The 20,721-nt window shown below is 40.2% G+C and overlaps 1 protein-coding gene across 2 annotated transcripts in view; it reads right to left on the bottom strand.

Annotated features, from left to right (window-relative positions):
* Window positions 1-20,721, bottom strand: part of NEK9 (NIMA related kinase 9) — a 49,825-nt gene that overhangs the window by 15,613 nt on the left and 13,491 nt on the right. For both annotated transcript variants that reach the window (XM_060261406.1, XM_060261405.1), the window contains exons 5-18: window positions 20,591-20,696; window positions 15,671-15,802; window positions 14,200-14,310; window positions 13,726-13,790; window positions 11,796-11,846; window positions 8,564-8,756; window positions 6,987-7,131; window positions 6,120-6,320; window positions 5,675-5,721; window positions 5,111-5,266; window positions 4,181-4,289; window positions 3,435-3,596; window positions 2,895-3,065; window positions 2,661-2,723 (exon numbers count right to left, since the gene is read on the bottom strand). In XM_060261406.1, the coding sequence (XP_060117389.1) occupies window positions 2,661-2,723; window positions 2,895-3,065; window positions 3,435-3,596; window positions 4,181-4,289; window positions 5,111-5,266; window positions 5,675-5,721; window positions 6,120-6,320; window positions 6,987-7,131; window positions 8,564-8,756; window positions 11,796-11,846; window positions 13,726-13,790; window positions 14,200-14,310; window positions 15,671-15,802; window positions 20,591-20,696 (1,712 nt within the window). The remainder of the gene's footprint in view (window positions 1-2,660; window positions 2,724-2,894; window positions 3,066-3,434; window positions 3,597-4,180; window positions 4,290-5,110; window positions 5,267-5,674; window positions 5,722-6,119; window positions 6,321-6,986; window positions 7,132-8,563; window positions 8,757-11,795; window positions 11,847-13,725; window positions 13,791-14,199; window positions 14,311-15,670; window positions 15,803-20,590; window positions 20,697-20,721) is intronic.

The raw sequence follows: 20,721 nt of genomic DNA, 5'->3' as shown, positions 1-20,721 counted from the left end.
TCATCCAAATCATTGATAAAGATGTTGAACAAAACAGGTCCCAGTACAGATCCCTGAGGCACTCTACTTGTCACTCCTCTCCAAGAGGATGAGGAACCATTCACAAGCACTCTTTGGGTGCGATCTGTCAACCAGTTACAGATCCACCTAACGGTAACAGGATCCAAACGATATTTTACCAACTTGTCAACAAGGATAGTATGTAGAACCTTATCAAAAGCCTTACTGAAATCGAGATAAACGATGTCTACAGCATCCCCCAGATCCAGCGAGGTAGTCACTTTCTCAAAAACAGAGATCAGGTTAGTCTGACATGACTTGCTCCTGAGAAAACCATGCTGGCTCTTAGTAATCACATTCATTCTTTCTAAATGTTTCAGGACCAACTGTTTGATGATTTGTTCCAAAACTTTTCCAGGTATAGATGTCAAGCTGACGGGTCAGTAGTTACCCAGATCCTCTTTTTTCCCCTTCTTGAAGATGGGGACAACATTCGCCTGCCTCCAATCTTCCGGCACCTCTCCTGTTCTCCAAGACTTTAAAAAAAAAATAGCCAGAGGCTCAGAAATTACATCCGCAAGCTCTTTTAGAACCCTTGGATGCAATTCATCTGGCCCTGAGGACTTAGTTTCATTTAAAGAAACTAGGTGTTTATGTACTACCCCTATGCTGATCCTAGGTTGGAACTTCATACCCTCCTTATATGTTCTGTTTTTGCCATGTTGAGCACTGTTCCTCTCAGAAGAGAAGACTGAGAAAAAGTAGGAATTGAGCAGTTCCGCCCTCTCTTCATTATCTGTTACAATTTCTTTCTTGCCCTCGTAATGGGCCTACCATGTCCTTGCTCTTTTTCTTACTCTGAACCCCTTTTCACACTGTGTTCATTCTGTGTTATGTCCACTTCAAAAATGAAATAGGTCCATATGAAATACAGGAAAGGTTCCTGGAATTTGTTGATTGCTACAAGATGACTGGTGAAGCAAGATTTGCAGATAAGACTTCAAGACTTCAAAACTGCCCCAAGATCCTCAATGAGCCAAAGTCATCTGTCAGCTTTAGGAATCTTAGCAGTAGAGGCATAACTTGCCCCAAAACTTGACTTTCGTAGTGTTACTGAACTGTTTGGTAGCCAAAAAGCTCACAGAATACTATGAGCTAGATTTCTTCAAAACTGTCTCTTTTCATTTAATGTTGACATGTTTTAGATGGTTGTTATTTGGAAGCAGGTTTGTTGTTGTTTTCTTGCACCATATCTTATTTCAATAGGTATTATGAAGTAAGTAAAATCTGTTCTTTAACAATCCTCTTGTCCCTTTTTTTTAATGTTTCTTATTCGTGGATAGTAGCAGCAAGTTGATAATATTTGGTTTTGAGCAGGGGCGTCGCAATGAGGGGGAAGGAATTTTTGTACAGGCAGCCCTGCACTGAATACTTAACCCACAAATTCTGAAGCCTAGAAGTTCTTTACTCAAAGCTGTTAACACTATTTACTGACTTTACTTCATCTCCAGGTACAGGTTGGAAATCATTATGTGTAGGGCTTTTTTGCTAGAAAAGGCCCAGCAGGAACTCATTTGCCTATTAAGCCACACCCCCTGACAGAGAACCAGCCGGAACTGTGTTCCTGTGCATTCCTGCTCAAAAAAACCCTGATTATGTGTATGGTTGTTTGTTTATATTTTATATTTTAGTTTATATTTTCATTTTATCAACCAACTTGATGTAAAAGTTTTTTTGTTTTGTATTGTTAGATGTATTTCAGTAATGTTCTGCATAGATGTGATTTTTATTTTGGAATTGTTATAATTTTTTCTGGAATTTAATAAAAATTTATATATACATATATATGAAAAAAAAATTCTGAAGTCTGGAAATTAACATTCCCCCATACGTAGAAGGATCTGCTGGGTTTAAATGAGAAAGGCTCCTTTGATTTAAAAAGAGAAAAGACATTCAGCTGGGAAAATATGAAGAAAAAGAATGCACTCTTGAGTTGCAACTGACTCACGGTAACCCCTATCACAAGGCATTCTGGGCCTAAGACAAGCAAAGGTGGTCTGCCATTGCTTTCCTCTGTGCAGCAACCCCAGTCTTTCTTCTTGGTGAAAGATCTGTGGCTGACCCTGCAAAGCTCACATACTCAGGTGAGCGCAGGTCAAACTGGTCTAATCAGGCTGCTAAGATGTGACCTAGCTGAAATTAAGTGCCTTCATAAGAATGCCTAGAGAGCACAAAAGGATGAAGTAAATGTTGAGCAGAATCTTAAAATAAGCACATAAAAGAAAAACAAGAGCTTTAAACCTAGGAAGACAGAGCACAGTACTTATTGCTTTTGTTTTCCCTTTGCTCTTCAATAATTTGACGGCGTTTTCTAAACTACATGCCATTCCTTTTTGCAATTAAGGACTGCAAATACAAATAATTTTTTTTTAATGAATGGAGTTATAGTGCTCCACATGCACCTGCATAAAGCCTAATTTGGCATGCATGCCAAAGTACAAAGAGAAGAAACAGGGTGACTCCTGCCTAGATTTGAACAGACAAGATGCCCAAAGCTTCCAACATCCAAAGTAATCTGGAGCATGTGGAGAGATCAAGAAAAACCTGGGGTTCTTAATTGAAGAAGAACCTTTAAAGGGACAAAAAAAGTGATTACTTACCAGTCCCAATGGACAGGCCACTGCTACTTGAACGAAGGATGGTTTTAGAATTTATCACTTTTTCTGTAGAGAAAGAAAGGTTGTGTTGTTTTTTAAAGGAAGAGGTTTCAGAAGAAGCTGGGAGTGCTGACATATTTCCTCTGACAGAATATGGCCACTCTTCCAAGTAACCTTTAGTTAAAGAAGTCACATATCCATGGACAGGCTCCTGATCCCAGGGCTTCTTCTACTTACCAACAATTATGATAGTGTGCCAGCCACGGCAAGACAGATCGGGAACGTAATGCAGGGAGCCAAAAATGGGTCGAGGCCACGATGTGCAAATATCAGAACTGTGAGCTCTCTCTGTTGGGGTCATTGCTAAGCGACCATTGCCACCATTCCCCCAGGCAAAGATATGGTTATCTAAAGAAGAGAAGACATCTTTCAGTCTAAGTCTAACAGTTTATACAGTTTCAGGCTCCTTTTGTTTGAATGGCTAGATTCTGAAATGTTAATAATTAAGTCCACATCCACTGTATATGCACTTTGACAATACAAACTGTCAGTATAAGGAAGGTCTCACTGTCAGAGAAGTTTTCTGGAATCAGCTCCCCTTTTGTGCTACCATTCTCCAAGAAGGCAGGGAACCAACCATTTTTAGGACACTACAAACTCAAGCCACAGAAATATTTTATGTGGCATACTATTTTGTTGTAATTTGCCCAGAGCCTTCTTGCGGGATAGGGAAGAGTATAAATTAAATTAAATCAGCCCAACAGCAGCCATACTCACCATCAGTAGCAGCTATAGTGAACTCATCACCACAGGAAACCCTGATAACTTGCTTTCCCCCAAGGGGTCCTCCAAGCAGATTAATACCCAGACGTTTCTTATAGTCTCCAACACCCAGTTGTCCACACTTGTTGGAACCAAAAGTAAGCAGGCGGCCCCGTTCTGAAAACAAAACCAAACGCAGAGTCATTGCAGGAATCAAGACAGGAAGGTGCTAAACTCTGCTGGAGAATCAGTTGGACCATAGGAACATCAGTGTATGTCATAGTAAGTTAGTGAAAAAACTACCTGTTACATTGCAGTGTCAATTAATGCTACATCACTGGTAGTTTAAGTGTACTGTATGTTTTAAAGTGTCAGTCTTTTCAGAAACTCTTCCATGAACACATAGGTCTGTGCCTGAAAAATTCTGAAGCTCCATTACTGTAGATTGCCTAGTAAGTGATACTATATACATAATTCCTTATCACCCAAGGGAACAGAAGGCACAGTCAGAAGCAGACATTATCACACCCCCTAGTATGCCTCACTGCAAAAAATGTCAATATTGATGGTTCTAGACACAGTGGTAAAAATTAGAACATTCTATCAACAATGGTTTATAGAACTAGGCTACATAGCAGATTGAATATATGCAAGTTAAGATGGAGCTGATTTCACAGAATCTGCTGTACAGAAAATTAGTATACTCTTATCTGGAAGTAGGACTGTATTGCAGGGATGAATGCAGTTTGAGCATATCTCACCATCTATAGCAGCTGTGTGTGTCTTTCCTGGGGCAATGGTGCGGATCTTGTAGAAAGAGAGCTTCTTGGCCAAAGTGAAGGTGGTGGTGTAGGGAATTTCTTGGTAAGCCTAAGGATGAGAGAAATCAGCATGACACATCTAATGTCAAGACCCAATACTTTAGTTAATGTGCAATGCTTCAGTTAGCCACACAGAAACAGATATCATATAAATCAGTCCTTTCAACTGCTTGGATCAAATTCTAGACTTCTTGTCTAGAAGTGTGCAGTAATACTGAAATGAAACTAAAATAAACTTTCTGAGAATCGGTAAATTACAATTGTTCCCCTCTCTGATTTCCTTTTATTGTTCTGACAGGATCCTAAGCAAAACAGACACATTTTAACTTCCTTGCCTTTTCCATTTATTTATATCCTATAATAGGGATAGGCACAGACTGGGAAAGCCCAGTTTGCTTTGGGGCTTGTGTATCGGGTGACCCTGTACTGAACCCCTGAGCCAAAAACCCTGCCCAAACTGAACCAAACATCACATAATCCAGAAGTGATGCAAGCATGCTGCCCCCAGAAGCACTTGTGTTACTTTTGGGTGGCATTAGGCGCCACCCCCATGTCACCTAGAGTGACGAGAACATGTTGGGGCAATGTGTTTGCATCACTTCCAGATGATACACACATGCTGTGGCGGTGCTTGACACCACCTGGAAGTGGCATGGGCACACTGAGGGCCAAACACCTGAACTGAACCAAAGCTCGGTGAGTGTTTGGGCAGAGGCGATTTTTCAAACTGTGGTTTGGGTTTGGCTCAGGTCTGTGCCCATCCTATCCATACTTCCTCCAAAGATACAATTCATGGATAGAATGATCCCATAACCCCCTCAAAGAGAACAACTCTCTCATTCTTAGTGTCATCCCAGAAGTGCTGCTTACATCATGATTAATAATCCCTGAAGTGCACTGGTTCAGGCCCAGCTTGTTGAATTCATTCAGACCACAAGCTAAGACCTTGCCGGTCTGTGTGAGCAGAAAAGTTCCATCACTGCCACACTGGACTGAGACAATATTGGAGGTCTTCTGAATTTCCACCTATAAAGAGCAACATCAAACATCATGAGAGAGAGAGAGTGGACATCAAAACACAAACTGAATACCAGATATTGTATGGTAGTAAAGCAGAAATCAAAGCTTCAGCCAGAATACAGCAGCAGCTGCAGAGACACAGACTGATGCACTTAATACTTCAGAAGGTACACTTGCAGTACACTGTAATGAACTGATCTTAGAATTATTTTTTCATTGGTTTATCACTTTTAACTATCTATCCTACCAAGTTTGTAGAAATAACTGTTCTATAGTTACAAAAATATGTAGGGAACAATATAAATATGATAGCTGCCATTTTGCTGTCCCATCAGAGGAAAAATGCTCTAGAAAGGAGATACAGCGAACCTGCCTAAAGCTTGTAAGTTATAACAAAGGGCCAGTCAGTATTACCTTCTGTGGGAGGGAATAATCATCTTCTGAATCCAGCCCTAGGCGTCCTGTGTTTGGAAAGACACAATCAGACATAGCCCTTATTTCTCATGCTAAATAACAAGATTATGGAGAAATGACTGTTATTTAAATTCCAAGCAATTCTTCCCGGTTCTGAGGAAACAGGACTGACACGTTTCTTAAAGTCAGAGACACAACATTCCATGTTTGATGGAAAACCATTCTAGTGCTCATTTTTAAAGAATGGATGGAAATCTACAACCTCAGCTCCACAGAAAATAATCCTGTCACCAACAACTAGTATATTTCAATTGCATTGCTATGCAGCTACACCCATCCAGAAATTTGAGACGTTGGTATGTGTCTTTTGAAGTCTCTATTTATTTACTTTGTTCCATTCCTCCACCCCCAGCACTAAAGGCTGAAGAGAAAAGAAATCACAAACCGTATTCTCCACAGCCCCATGTGTAGACCTCTCGGTTTCGGGTCAGCACAGCCACATGATTATTTCCACAAGATACCTGCTCCACAGGATTGTTCCGAAAGAAGGTCAGCTGCTCAGGTTCTAGAACCTCAGAGCCAAAAGCCTTGTTAACTCCTATACAGCCATCATAGTCTGAGCCAAAGGCAAAGACCTGACCTTCATCTGCAAAAAAAGAAGGACCAGATGAATTAGATAGGAAGTGTACCTCAGTTTACTTAATAGATGTGCTTAACTAAAAATCAAAGGCTGCCCAAGGTTATTTGCATCTTTAACACAGCTAAGTTAAAAAATAATGTAACCTAATTCTATCATTATCTAGAATAACCTAATCATTTAGCTCAAATTAGGTCAGCTACATGCTGGGACTAGCGGATTCTATATATATGTGGATTCTATTTCTATGATGGGATGAGGCTATGCCACAATAGTAGAGCATCTGTTTGGCATCCAGGTTCAACCTCCCGCATCTCCAACTATAAGGATCAGGTGGCAAGTGATGTGACCTTGGAGACTCCTAGGACCCTGGAGAGATGATGCCAGACAATGCTGACCTTGATGGACCAATGTTTATGTAGCATTTTTATCCTGTCCTTTCTCCAAAGAGCTCTGAGCTCCTTTATAACTCAGTACGTATTGTCTCATTTTATTTATTTATTTTATCATGTTTATATTCTGCCCTCCCCTAATGGGCTTAGGGTGGCTGTCATTTTGCCACTGTCATTATGTTTTATGCTCTCTCACTAGCAAAAGTTTTCTTTTTTTTCACAGTTAATGCAAGATTTCAATTCTACCACAATCTATATACTTTGCTGTATATTTGCATCTCACCTGTGATGCACACAGTAAAGTCATCTCCACAAGACACTTGGCGGATAGCCTTGCCCTGCAGTTTTTCCACATGCTTTGGTTGCCTGTATGAGGCTCTGTCTCCATGCCCCAGTTGGCCATGCAACTTGGTGCCTCCCTGCATGTTCTGCAAAATACAGAAGTATGGGTGAAGGATACGGAAGGACATATACCTGAAATCCCAGTCAGAACCAAATAAAAGAACAATATAGAGGATTTGCAGAGATCTGGAAAGGGCTGCAAATACTTGCAATGCCCTTCCATGCACACACCTGCAGGTGAATATGGCCAGGGCAGTGTAATGGTCAGCGTGTTGGATTAAGATCTGGGAGGCCCAGGTTCAAATCCCCACTCAGTCATGGAAGATTGCTGGGTGCCCTCAGACCAATCACTTGCTTTCTCTCAACCAAACATACCTCACTGGGTTTTGCTGTGAGGATAAAGTGGCAGAGAGGAGAACAGCATAAGCCATCTAGGGATTCCACTAAGGAGAAAGGTGAGGTAGAAATGAGGAGAATAAATAAATAAAATCCTTGTGTCCCATGGGATTCTGTTCCAGATGGTCAACCTTTGAGGGGGAGGATTTTCAGAAGGTAGGGGTTATCATTGAAAGGCGGGAACAGAAAAGCCTAATCTTAAGCAGAAAATAACAGGACTCTCAGAATGCATTAATGTTATTAGGATCACTTATATGCCAACAGGTTGCAAAAAAGGGGCGTGAGATGCCTGGCAGGCCACATGTCAGTTTATGACTGGTGCTGACATGCCAGTCAACTGACCAGTTGATTGCTGGCTATCTCTCGGTTACAGTCAAATATTCCATGAAGCCGAGGATGCCACTGAATCGTTTTATTTCATTATGGCTTCATTTGTTACCGGGGCAGGACAGAGGACTGCTTGCCCCCTAACTCTTCAGCAAGCAACACTGTAAAGCTTCTCTCTCTAGCAACATCCATAAATATGGCCATCTCTAAACAGGAAGAATTGGCCTTCTGTCTGCCTCAAAATTTCCCTTTTTTTAAAAAAAACCTTACTTTTAAAAAAGCAATTTTTACTTTGGCTTTATCTGGGACAATAAGGTTACCATACAATTCCTATTATGTGAAATTATATCTCAGTTATATGAAAACAGTACAGAAATAAAGCAAAAAGGATGCTTAAGTTCACATTTACAGAAACTTTATTAGCATTACAATAATTCACGGCAACGTTTCTTAAAAATTTCACAATTCATTTTATGTAATAACTAGAAACATCAACGCTGATAACGCTAGCATCTTTTTTTGAGTTGTTCTAATAAACTCAATGATTTGACAATATTTGTTCAGTGAGTTAAATCTTATTTACTGATCAAATAGCCAGCCCCACTCAGGACTGTGCAACAATGCTTGGACAGCTGTGCAATGCAATGCATATGTTCTTATGCTTGCATTCACCATCTTCATGCACCCAAATGCTTCCCTTATTAGATTAACAAACTGGGAGGGGGTTCAAACAAAGCTGCTCATTCTACCACTCCATCCCAAGCTTCCCAAGTTCTTCCAACACATTTTACTTACCACCCATGTATAGAGCTCCTTCTCCACTGTCACCACCGCAAAGTGAGTGTTTCCTGCACAGACCTGTCGTGCACTGCAGCCACCCTTGATGACATCCAGCTTTTGAGGAGTGGACTTTCCACCCCCCCACACATACACTTCACTACTGCGCGAAGTCACCACTGCAATGGGAGCCTCATTCATAGTGCTTGATCTATAAAACAAGAGGGAGTAGGGAATAGTCAAGACTGTTCAGCATAAATCCCATTCCAGGTTCTACAACAGCAGATATGCTAGAAGAGAATTAAGAGATCAGATTTTTAAATATATCTGGAGCAGGAAAACTAGCCAGAGAAACAATTGGGCCTTTGATGACAAAGGAATAAAGGGATTGCTAAAGAAAGAGGGGAGATGGTAGGAAAGTGCAATGACTTTTTTGCTTCCAGGTTTACTGTGGAAAGTGTGGGCCATGTACCCATGCCACAGTCACTATATTCAGGGAGTGTTAAGAACTGAGCCAAATTGAGGTGACCAGAGATGAAAATCTAGACTTATTGAGGATATCATCTATAATATAATAACCAATCCAGCTCTCCCATTGGCTATGGAGTGTGCATCAGTGGTTGGTCTGTCAAACATCACTCAAGTGCATTTGCGTGGCATTGGCTGACTCTGCTCCTCTCCCCACCCACTAACAGCCCCAGGACAATGAGGATTGGGCCACTGGGGAAATGCTAGGCAGCAGCTGTTGCTAGACAACCAACCTTGGTTCTCTCAGTAAAAAAGCAACCAAGCTTGGTTCTGTCAGTAAAAGGTGGGGGCAGAGGCCCTTTCCAGGCCTATTTTGGCCTTTTAGGGAGAACTCAGTGGGCCCAGTCCTGACTAGGGCTGCCAGTTCAAGGTTGGTGGGAAATTCCTAGAGATTTTGTGGTGGAGTTTAAGGAAGGCAGGAGCCTCCGCTGAATATAATGCTATAGAGTCCATCCTCCAATGCAGTTTTTTTCTCCAGGGGGAGAGGGATCTGTTGTCTGGAGTTCAGTTGTGCTACCAAATCTTTAGGCTCCATTTGGAGGCTAGCTACCCTAGGCCTGGCTGCTTGCTACTGTTCAGCAGCAGTCCCCCCTATGACAGCCAGTGTGATGTAGCAGTTAATGCTTCAGAGCAGGATCTGCCAGGCCCAGAAGCTGTGGAAACTGACTGGGTGATTTCTGATCAGTCACAGACTTTTGGCCTAACCTACCTTACAGTGTTGTTGTGCAGATCAAAAGGGGGAGAGGAGAATGATATAAGCTGCTTTGGTCCCCACTGTGGAGAAAGAATGCACTTTTTCCTAGATAGAGGCCGCTAGCAGGAGTTAGGAGATGGAAAGCTGAAGTCAGAGGGGCAGATAAAGGTAGGCTGATGGTTGACTGGGAAGGAGATAGGGTTGCCAATTCCAGGTTGGGAAATTCCTGGAGATCTGAGGGTTGGAGCCTGGAAAGGGTGGTGTTTGAGGAGGGGTGGGACCTCAGGTACAATGTCATAGACTCCACCCTCCAAACTAGCCATTTTCTACTGGAGAACCATTGTTGCCAATCTCCAGGTGAGGGCTTGAGATCACTTAGGATTACAACTGCTCTCCAGATGGCAATGGGAGAAAATGGCTGCTTTGCAGGGTGGAGTCTGTATTATTATATCCTGCTGAAGTTGCTTCCCTCATGCTTTGGTCCACACTGGGCCATAACCTTGGGTGGCTGGGAAGACAGCAAAGGATGGCACTCACCCAGAGTCTCTTTCTAGAGCCTGTTGCATTTTTCCCTACAATGCGTCTTATTCCTAATAAATAAATCTCTAGGTCCAGATGGCATACATCCTAGAGTTCTTAGGAACTCAAATTGGAGATAGTTGATCTACTAACCCGTATATGAATCATTAAATTCAGCTGCTGTACCAGAAGACTGGAGAGTATCAAATGTTATATCAATTTTTAAAAAGGTATCCAGAGGGGAACTAGGAAATAACAGACCAGTCAGTCTAATGTCTCCCCCAGGCAAATTAGTAGAAACTGTAATCAAACAAAGAATTGTTGGACACATGGATAAACAAAGCTTGCTGAGGGAAAATCAGCATAGCTTTTGCAAAGGGAAGTCCTGCCTCACCAACCATTTGGAGCTCTTCAAGAAAGTGAACAAGCATATTGACAATGGTGATCCAGTAGACATTATATATTTGAACTTTCAAAAGGCTTTTTGACAAGGTACATCACCAAAGACTCCTGAGTAAACTTAGCAATTATAGGATAAGAGGATGGGTTCTCTTATGGATTAAAATTGGTTAAATGACAGGAAACAAAGAGTATGAATCAATGGACAGTACTCACAATGGAGGGAAGTAAGCAGTGTGGTCCCACTAGGATTGGTGTTGGGGCAGGTACTATTTAATTTATTCATAAATGATCTGGAACTGGGGGTGAGTAGCACATTGGCCAAGTTTGCAGATGACACAAAATTATTCAGGATGGTGAAAACCAAGGTTGACTGTGAAGAGCTCCAAGAAGATCTCCACAAAGTGGGTGACAATGTGGCAAATGACGTTCACAGCAAATGAAATAGCATACATGGTCTGGCAACCTCATCCAGAATATTTTAAATGTTTACACACATTTCACTCTCTCCATTGTTAAGTGTTCTCTCCCAGTATCTGTCACCTCAAAGGGTGAAAAAAAATCAAACACCACAACAGCATTTGTACCTGAGACAAGTAAAAAATAACGGATGACTGCAGATTACAACATAATTTATTTTAAAACCATACAGTTGTTGAATTAATAGGCAAAGCAAACAGAATGCAATTTGGTGGGAAGTCATTTCAGGCTAATAGTGAATGGTAAACAGGACATCCTTAAATTCTATGAAATGATAATTATCACATCCTATAACATCATACAATGAAAACATCATTAAACCTAACACCATTTCACTGTCACTTCCAATTAAGTGAGGGGTGAAGTCTAGAAACTAGGGTTGCTGGGAAATTTGCAGAGATTTGGGGGGTGGAATCTGGGGAGGGTGGGCTGTGGGAAGGGAAGAGAATTCAGTGGAATATAATGCCATAGAGTCCACGTTCCAAAGCAGCCATTTTCACCATGGGAACTGATCTGTTGCCTGGAGATAAACTGTAATCCCAGGAAATCTCCAATCACCACCCAGACGCTGGCAACCCTACTAGAGACTGATTTTTTTCAGTGCCACTTGACAAACACCTCCTACCTTACCTTGGTCGCTTGTTTGGGCCATTAAGCAGTGCAACTTTCTCCTCCATCTCCCTGCCAAAAGAAAGAATAAAAGAACAACAACCATCTATTACTACTGTGCTTCTTGGAGATCAGAAAATGCTTTGCCAACACAAGCTGCACAGAGAAATCACTCCAACCAAACTGGTGCACCACCATCAGCGGTGTGATATGATCAAACCTCAGTGCCAGTACCATCCCACTATAGCCTGCAATGCTCCCTGAAATCCTGCTCCCAGAGGGTCAGTGAAAACAAAGTGGGAATGAGAAAGCAGCAGAAATTGTGTAAGTGCAACACAGCACATTTATTTATGTTTCTTACATAAGCTGTCAAGTTTTTACTCTTAAAGAAAAGGGTGTACAGATATATGAGTGAAAAAGTTTAAAAGCCCCATGTGATGTTCCCCTTAACTTGCAGAAGTCATCCAAGACACTCCTTTCAGTACGCTAATAGTGGAAGGACATGTTAGGGGAAACAACAGACTCCCAATGGATCTCCAGAGTGTGTTTGCAGCGGATACGCATAGATGGGGAGAAGAGTGCTTAGCCCTCCCTTACTTGTCCTTCGAATTCCCATCCCCCCATCTATTTCTTACCTCCAGAAAATATAGTTGGGAAAACAATTTGGGGAGAACACAGGAGGAGTGGCAAATGAGGAAAGTTACACACACAAACAAACACACACCTATACACCTGTTCTCCTGTAAATGCTCTATCCCCACCATTTGACAGCAAACACTGAGTGTCAAATTCTGTGCTTTCTGCCCAGCATGCAGCTCCAGCACAATTGCCCTTTTGGATAATTTTCATGTCAAAAGTGATATTTCATGGATTTTCATTTATATCATAGAATACATCATTTGGTACTGTGAATCTACAAGAGATGTATAGTTTCCCAGACAGAATTCTAACATTATAGCAGTGGAAGAGAGGGGTTTTTTACAACTTTATTATTTGCATGCATTAGCACCTTGAAAAGGTGTTCTTAACAAATCCTCATACATATCAATTATTAGAAACAGTTTGAATTTTTGATTGTTCTAACTACTCTAAAGCACTTCACATACAGTACTTTGCTGTAATTCTCACAACAACCCTGTAAAGTAGGTCAGCATTATCCTCATATGAAAGCTTATCAGCCCTATAGCCAGGATTTCTGACCTCAGGGGGCATGAACAAAAGTTAGCAGCCCTCTCCCCCCAGTGGGAGGCCTGCAGCTGCTCCTGGGCACTGGAGGCCAGTGCCTGCTCCTGGGTGCTCTCCCACATGTTTTAAACAGCCCTCCCCCCCACTCCCACTGCCTCCTTCTCCTGAGGGGACACAAGAGCAAAAGCTAAAAAGGTGGGGACCATCTCCCCCCTCCTGGGTGATTTAAACCGAGTGGGAGAGCGCCCAGGAGCAGGTGCCAGCCTCCCGCATGATTTAAAGGACCCGTTGGCATGGGAGGAGCAGCAGCTGCTGGGCACTCCTCCAGCCCAATTTTTCACCCTCACAGTCCATCAAGCAGCAGTAGGGGTGGGGGAGGGAAGGCTGGGGGCCCTGAGTAGGGACACCTCACAGGAAGTCAGGGGGCAGGGCTCTCACAGCTCCTCCCCCATGTGGCTACGGGCCTGAGACTTATTGTACTTATATAATGTAAGACAAGGTTGAAATTCTGTGTTTAGATTTTTAACTACCATTAGAAAGCCCCCTTTTTATTGTAAGACCTGACTTTTTCCAGATACATTCTCTGGGGGAGTATTTAATGACAGCCCTCCTTTAACTTCTGTAAAAAAAAAAAAGCATTTCAGACTCTAAGGTATAATAGAGCTTTGGGTCCTCACTAGGGAGAAATATGGGATATAAATGATGTAAATAAATTTTAAAGATAAAAATAATACTCATGATGTTCAACACATATATGATTGCTCACCTCCTGCGTTGGCTGAGAAGGGGACAATCAAGGAGCTCATCTGCTGCAGGCCTCTTCTCAGGATCCTGAAAGAGGTGAGGGACAGGTCACTCCCTAAGGAAAGGGATCATTTTTTTTAACAATGAAGTCTTAGGGCAAACCAGCTAATCACAGCCTTGTGATCTCTTTCCATTTCCCCAAAACTGAAGAATTAAACTATTAGGCAGAAAATGAAGAGTTAACTAGAATATTTAAACTGTAGATTGAGCCTCCAAAGTCAAGGGCACTGGGGTAGCTGCCTCCATGTTACTAGAATTCCTGGCCAGTCAAAAATACTAAATCAAGGCATTAAGAGTTCAGAGGCACAGAATGCCAAGAAATTTACATTCCCAATCTTTGAGGCCTATACAAGATCAGTCTCCACACTACAGACATGTATTATGGACACCAAAGCAACAGCACCAAAGCAAAGCAAAGAGCAGTTATCTCACCAACCTGATCAAGGCAGGAATGCACCATCTGAATGAGATCCAGAGAATACACACTAGAATCAACCTCAATTGCCCGGTTCCCTTGCACAATCTTCACACAGAGGTTCAATGGATTCTAAAAGGAAATAATGAAATAAGCTGAGTGGAGCTGAAATCCTGCCTGAAAAGGCAAGCTATTACCCACCATTCTAAGTAGGCAAGCAGGACAGTGGCAAGGGAGTTCAGGACCACAATAAAAGGCACCAATATCCCTAAAGATGCCTAGTATATCTAGATCAAGGGTGTCAAACTCATTTGTTATGAGGGCCAGATTTGACATAAATGAGACCTTGTCAGGCTGGGCCATGTGTCATAAAATGTAATGCCAGGTAACATAGATATAAACTTTATAAAGGGCACAAACACAATTAAAGAATTTTTAAAACTTAAAATAAAACATGCTTAAAACATTAGCACGCTTGTAATATTTTGTTTAACAGTCTCTGATAACTGACACCTTTTGCTCTGAATTATTGCATCAAAAACTGGAGACAATGTCTGCGCTGTAGCAATCTTGAGTATGCTGTTTAGGCGTGCATCTGTAAGTTGCGAACCTACTTCTGATTTATTGACATTCATTACAGAAATCTCATGGCCAATGCTTTGAGCCGAAGACTCAGAGGAAACATTAAATGGCTGGGCATTGTGAGCAATTGTACATAAGCTGCTTCATGTGCTGCTCAAGAACATGTGAAGGCACCATGGCACAGGGCTATGTGTTTGTCTACAAAACTATAATCCTCCCCAGAGAAATCATTACAACTTCTATGAGGCAGTGCAAGAATAGAGAGACAGCCATGCGTAGGGGTCAGTATCAGCTTACTATCTGGGAAGTCTATATTCAAAGTTCCCAATCAACCAAAGAAAATCAAAGGAAAATGTGAAAGAAAAATCAAAGGAAATGTGCTCGGTAAACCTGGTCTGGATACACACTCTCAGCCTAATCCTGGCCTGTTGTTACTCTTCTTCTAAATAGTTCACATGCTTTCCTGCTGAGAAAGACTGGATCATGAAAGCCCCTGGTATAACAAGCCAACAAAACACACTCATCTTTCAAGGACAATTCCTAAGAGAGCTATGGCTGACCCAAGGCCATTCCAGCAGCTGCAAGTGGAAGAGTGGGGAATCAAACCAGGTTCTCCCAGATTAGAGTCCACGCACTTCATCACTACACCAAACTGGCGAGAGGCTGCTTTGCTTAGCTGCCTCATCACAGAGAAGAAATAAAAAATAGTGACTGAAGGAAGCAGGCGAGGGAGAAGGAAGTAGGCAATGACCTAGGGACTAGGCCTGTGGGCTGAACGATTCATACCCCTGATCTAGATCTCTCACTTCATAAATTCTCAACATTGAGTTAGTCTCTCCCAACCAACATAAACAGCAAGAGACAAAATTAAGCGAGAAGAAAGGTATGCAGCATCATAATTGTGACTTACTGTAGCATCAAAAGTTCTTTTCAGTGTGAGGAGCTCAAAAGCAACACAGCCAACTGCCCAGATGTCAGATTTGAAGTTGTATTTTACTCCCTGGCAGAGCTCAGGAGACATGTAGTATGGGGTTCCTACCAACTACACAAAAGCAAAAAATATTAGATATGCTATCCAGATCCTTATCATATCATCAGACATAGTTTATGTTGCAGGAGTTAGATTACTACTGCGAGTGGCAAGTTTTCTGTTTTAAATATAACCCCCACCCAACTCCAAAGTATCATGCTTAGATTTTAAGAGTGTGGTGTTATAACCAACTACTGGGTTCTACCATCCTATTAACGACTGGGAGATGGCTAGCAAATTGCCTTTCAGTTATCAAATTTGCTCAACCAACTAGAGATGCATTTTAAATAATATTAAAATTAAAATAAATACAGGAATGCATGAAAAAGGAAAGATAATGAAGAGTAAGGAATGAGTCAAAGTAAACAAAAAATGACAGGAAACCAGTGACACAATGAGGACGGATTATGCAGAGATGTAAGATATGTAGAGATTTGTAAGTGTACATCGGTATATCTGTCAGGGAGCAGGGTCGCTGTTTTAAGGAAATATGGGCCTGTGAGAAACAAAAGGTGACCTATGATGCAGCTGTGCCTTTCTGAGGGGTCAGGTTACAACTTTAACCAAATTAAAGAGAGAGAACTAAATGATTTCTGGAGCCAAGACTGAGAGACTCAAGAAATTGCAGAGGCCACAAAAACTGAATTAAATACTAAAAGGAAGAAATAATTAATATTGCTATTTATGATGTTTTGAAACATCATGTGAAAAATAATCTCAGTCGAGAACTTCTGGGCTACGTCATCTTGCTAGCAGGTGGATTCGTGAGCTCTCCTGCTTGCGACTCCCCCTGATCGGGCAGGGGGAGGGGTGTCACGGATCTGACACCCCCAAAGAGACCCTGAAAGGGTCTCTTAGGCATGAAGCTTTCACAGTGGAGCAGGGGTGCAACGGCTGTTGCTCCTGCATGCTCTGAAGCTCTTCCCATCGTGACCACTAATACAGCAACAAGAGACTAACGCTCGACTGCTTGTCTTTCTTTTCTCTAACAAGTCTTTGATCTATCAACTTCCTATCTCAAGCACGATAAATCTGCAATGCAAGTAAGTTTGCTTTCAATTGTCAAACGCTAATGGGTCTTTCTTATATTCTAATTGACTTAGTAGTTCAAAAGAAGGGAAAGAAATCGATGTCTCTAATTTCCCTGTGAATGAGACCGTGGAAAGTCAAAGAACATCTTTAAACACTGGAAACAATTTGAATTAATCAGAATATGGCCATGTAAATTGACCCAGATCATAATTGGATATTTCCTAAAGAGACTATTATTTGGCTGCAATATGGTCTGAACAAAATGAGATACCTGTTAGAGTGATTTTTCCTTGCTGTCTGATCTGAAATTCACACGTTAACATCTAAAACTTCAGCTGGAGGTGACTGAGAAGGACGGGCTGTCTGGGACTTTGAGCTATTGTTTAATTAGGATTAATGGACTGAGTTTGCTGACAGAGAAAAATGGTGAAATTTCTTATAAAAAAGTCATTTTGAGCAATTTAAAATCTCTGAGGCAAGATCTTGGTTTATTGGCTGATTTGGTTGAGAAGCAAACGGCAGCTTTTTTGCTGAAAGTTAGCGAAATCTTAAATTTACATGAGCAAAGTGCTAAAGAGAACCTGGTGATGTCTGTGGAATCGAAATGGGAGACTGAGCTGTTGGGAAATCAACAAAAGAAAATTAAAATGGAATCTTGTGGCGCATTTAAAAAAGAGGACCAGAAATGGAGACTGCCTCAAGCTAGGTTGAGAGGAACAAAGGCTGTGGAATTTTTCTTATCTCCTTTGAGAAGGATGACTGCTTTAAGAAGTGAGAAATCATGATGTGGAAATCTTTCAGAAAGAAGACTCTCCTGAATTAGACTTTTCTCAGTGAATAGCTGGACATGCACTCTGTAAGAAATTCTGATATGTGAAATTACAAGGTTAAGTGAAATTTCTTTTTTTTCCCCTTTTGTTTTTGTTTGTTTTTTGGCTATAAGAAGCTGTCTTGCTTAAAACAATATGGATTTAAAAGTTAAAGGGCCAAAAAGGTTTTGAAAAGAATTTTATGCAAAATAATCTTTTTAGATTAATTTTTAAGACAGATAACGTAATTTCTTGACAAATTGCTGAACTTGTTTTTAGTAGATAATGATATTAGTTTCTATGTTTGTTATAGATATGGGTAATTTTACTAGTTAATCCATACTCAGGAGATTGATTTTTTTCTAGTAAGAAGGGTTTCCTGAAATGTTTTTATTTTGGATAGTTGGGTAGGTAACGCTAAATAAGAACAGGTTTGAGATTTTCATTTTTGGGTCATAAAAAGTTGTTTTTCCTAGCCCAATAGGGATACAAGAGACGGATTAATTGTTAAAAAGGTAGACAATACAGATGTTATGTAAACTGCTAGATTTGTTTTTGTTAATAATGTCAGGAGAAACTGTTTATATTGAAATGGACATAATACCAGGTTGTATTTCTTTTTAGTTTCTTTTTAAGGATAAAGATATGAATTTTTCGTGTCTCTGTTAAAGAGAATAGTGATAAACTGGTAAATTAGTTTGTATGTTTTTTTTAACAAGGTTAAGCCAAAGTAGTAAGTTTTGTGCTGAGACTGCTCTGACTTGTTCAGATTTATATGTGCTGAAGAACTGTCTAGACCTGTATTGTCAGTAATAGTTTGGTAAAAAATGTTTTATAATGGAAGATTAAGATGGCAAAATATATGGAGAATTTTATACTTACAGGTAGAACGAATTGGATATTTTATTTGGAGGTAGACTTAAAATTGATATACTTGTACTTTTCCTTTCCCCCCTCGCCTTTCCCATTCTGTATATGCTCTCCCCCTCTCCCCTTTTGTTTTCCTTTTTTCTATCTGTGCTTATGCTTTTTCTTTTATACTTAAAACCAATAAAAATTATATATATATATAAAAAAAGAAAAATAATCTCAGTCTAACCAACCATTTATTTTTTTTTTTAAACTTTAAATTTTTATTAATTTTTCAATGACAATCAATGTTATCATTATATTTTTAACTAACAAACAAAACTTAAAAACGTAAAAAATAAACATCATCCATATTACATTAGTAAATAAATTTCCTTAAGCTACCTCTAAGTCTTTATAGCGTTGGTTGTCAATGGATGAAACAATATGCAATTTAACTGTTACATAAGGTTTTCAATAATATGAAAAATCAATATATTTCTTTGGAATATATTTCTGAGGCTCTTCTTCTGAATTTATGTATTTAAAGAACGGAAACCATTTTTCAATAAAATTGTTGTTTTTCCTTTGTGTCTCCATTGCTTTTATTTGTATTGCTAATTTATCCAGAGCTGCTACCTCCCAAACTTTTGTTAGCCATTGTTGTGCCGTAGGGGACGCATCTCTTTTCCAAAATTGTGCAATCAGTAGCTTTGCCGCCATTAACAAGAGAGTTATTAATTCCTTTCTCAGTTTCGAGAGTTTCAAAGTAGGCCAATAATTTAAAAGAAAAGATTCAGGTGTAAATGGTATATCATCTGCTGCAATCTTATCAATTATAAGTTTAATTTCTCTCCAAAATTTGTTAATTCCTGGGCACAGCCACCAACAATGAATGAACGACCCTTCCTGCTTGCAATTTTTCCAACATTCTGAAGTTGGTTTTATATGAGCCAAAAACAGTTTCTTAGGCGTCAAATACCATCTTGCATACAGTTTATAGTTTTGAAGTTTCAGATTTAAAGAGTATGTGGTGTAGAGTGGGGATTCCCATATAGATTGCCATTGTTCCCGAGAAAAAGCTATGCCACAGTCTTTTTCCCAAGCTTTCTGTTGGTTTGTAATGCCAGACCACTCTTTATCGTTAATTAAGTTATATATAGTTGACGTTAGTGTTTTGATTCGCTCTGTGTTCCTTCTCAGCAGGTTTTCAAAGGTTGTTAGCGGCCTATCAATTAGTTCTGTAATTCTGGGGTTGTGCAGGGTATAATGTATTTGTTGGTATTGAAACCATGGGATTAATATTTTAAATTGAGTCTCCAATTGTGTTTTAGTAAGCATTTGACCATTCTTAATGATATTTTGGAATTGGTATATTCCTGCCTCTCTCCAAACCCTAAAATCCCCAAGTGCACGTCCTGGTTTAAACCACGCTTGCCCCAGGAAGCTTGCCATCGGGGAAGTGGATGGTATTAAGATTTTTTTGTACTTATCCCATATTTTTAATGTCAAGGCCAAGTAAGGGTTATTATGTACAGTAAGGTATCTGTCTTTAGGAGTGTTCCAAATGGCTTCCCATAGATGGTCATCTGTTAAATATGATGCTTCAATTTTTACCCATGCTTTCGTGCAATCCTTTATTGCATACATTAAGATGTTTTTTAGATTTGCAGCTAAATAATATGATTCAAAATTAGGTAAACTCAACCCCCCCTGTTTTGTTGGTCTCGTCATTAAATTAAAATGAAATCTTGGTTTTTTGTTTGACCACAAGAACTTGGAAATAAAGTTTTGTCTGTCTTTAAAGTCCTTTGTTGAAATATAGCAAGGTAGATTGTAAAATAGAAACAGATATTTAGGAAGAATAACCAACCATTTATAATTTTAGAAAGAAGATACAAATACCAAGAAAAAAATCTACTGAGCAGATGATGAAGATACATTTCTCAACAGCACCTTCTGAGCAATAAAATAGTCTGTAAATATTGATGAGAGAATCCAAAAGAAAAGTACGGAAAGTAACCAACATCATGACTCCCAAATTTTGGTAACACATATAACTTCCTAAATGGAAAAAGGAAAAAAATATCTCAAGACAGCAGATACTTACAGTCTCAGCCATGGAATACTCAGAGTTCAACTTTTTCGCGAGACCATAATCACCTAGTTTTATGAGGTTCGCTTTAGTGAGGAAGATATTCAATGTCTTTATATCTCTACAGAAGAAAAAAAAGAATGTAA

This window comes from Heteronotia binoei, chromosome 21, assembly GCF_032191835.1.
Source record: "Heteronotia binoei isolate CCM8104 ecotype False Entrance Well chromosome 21, APGP_CSIRO_Hbin_v1, whole genome shotgun sequence".
NCBI lineage: Eukaryota > Metazoa > Chordata > Lepidosauria > Squamata > Gekkonidae > Heteronotia > Heteronotia binoei.
The sequence above is the reverse complement of the archived record's forward strand: the minus strand, read 5'-3'. Positions and strand labels throughout refer to the sequence as shown.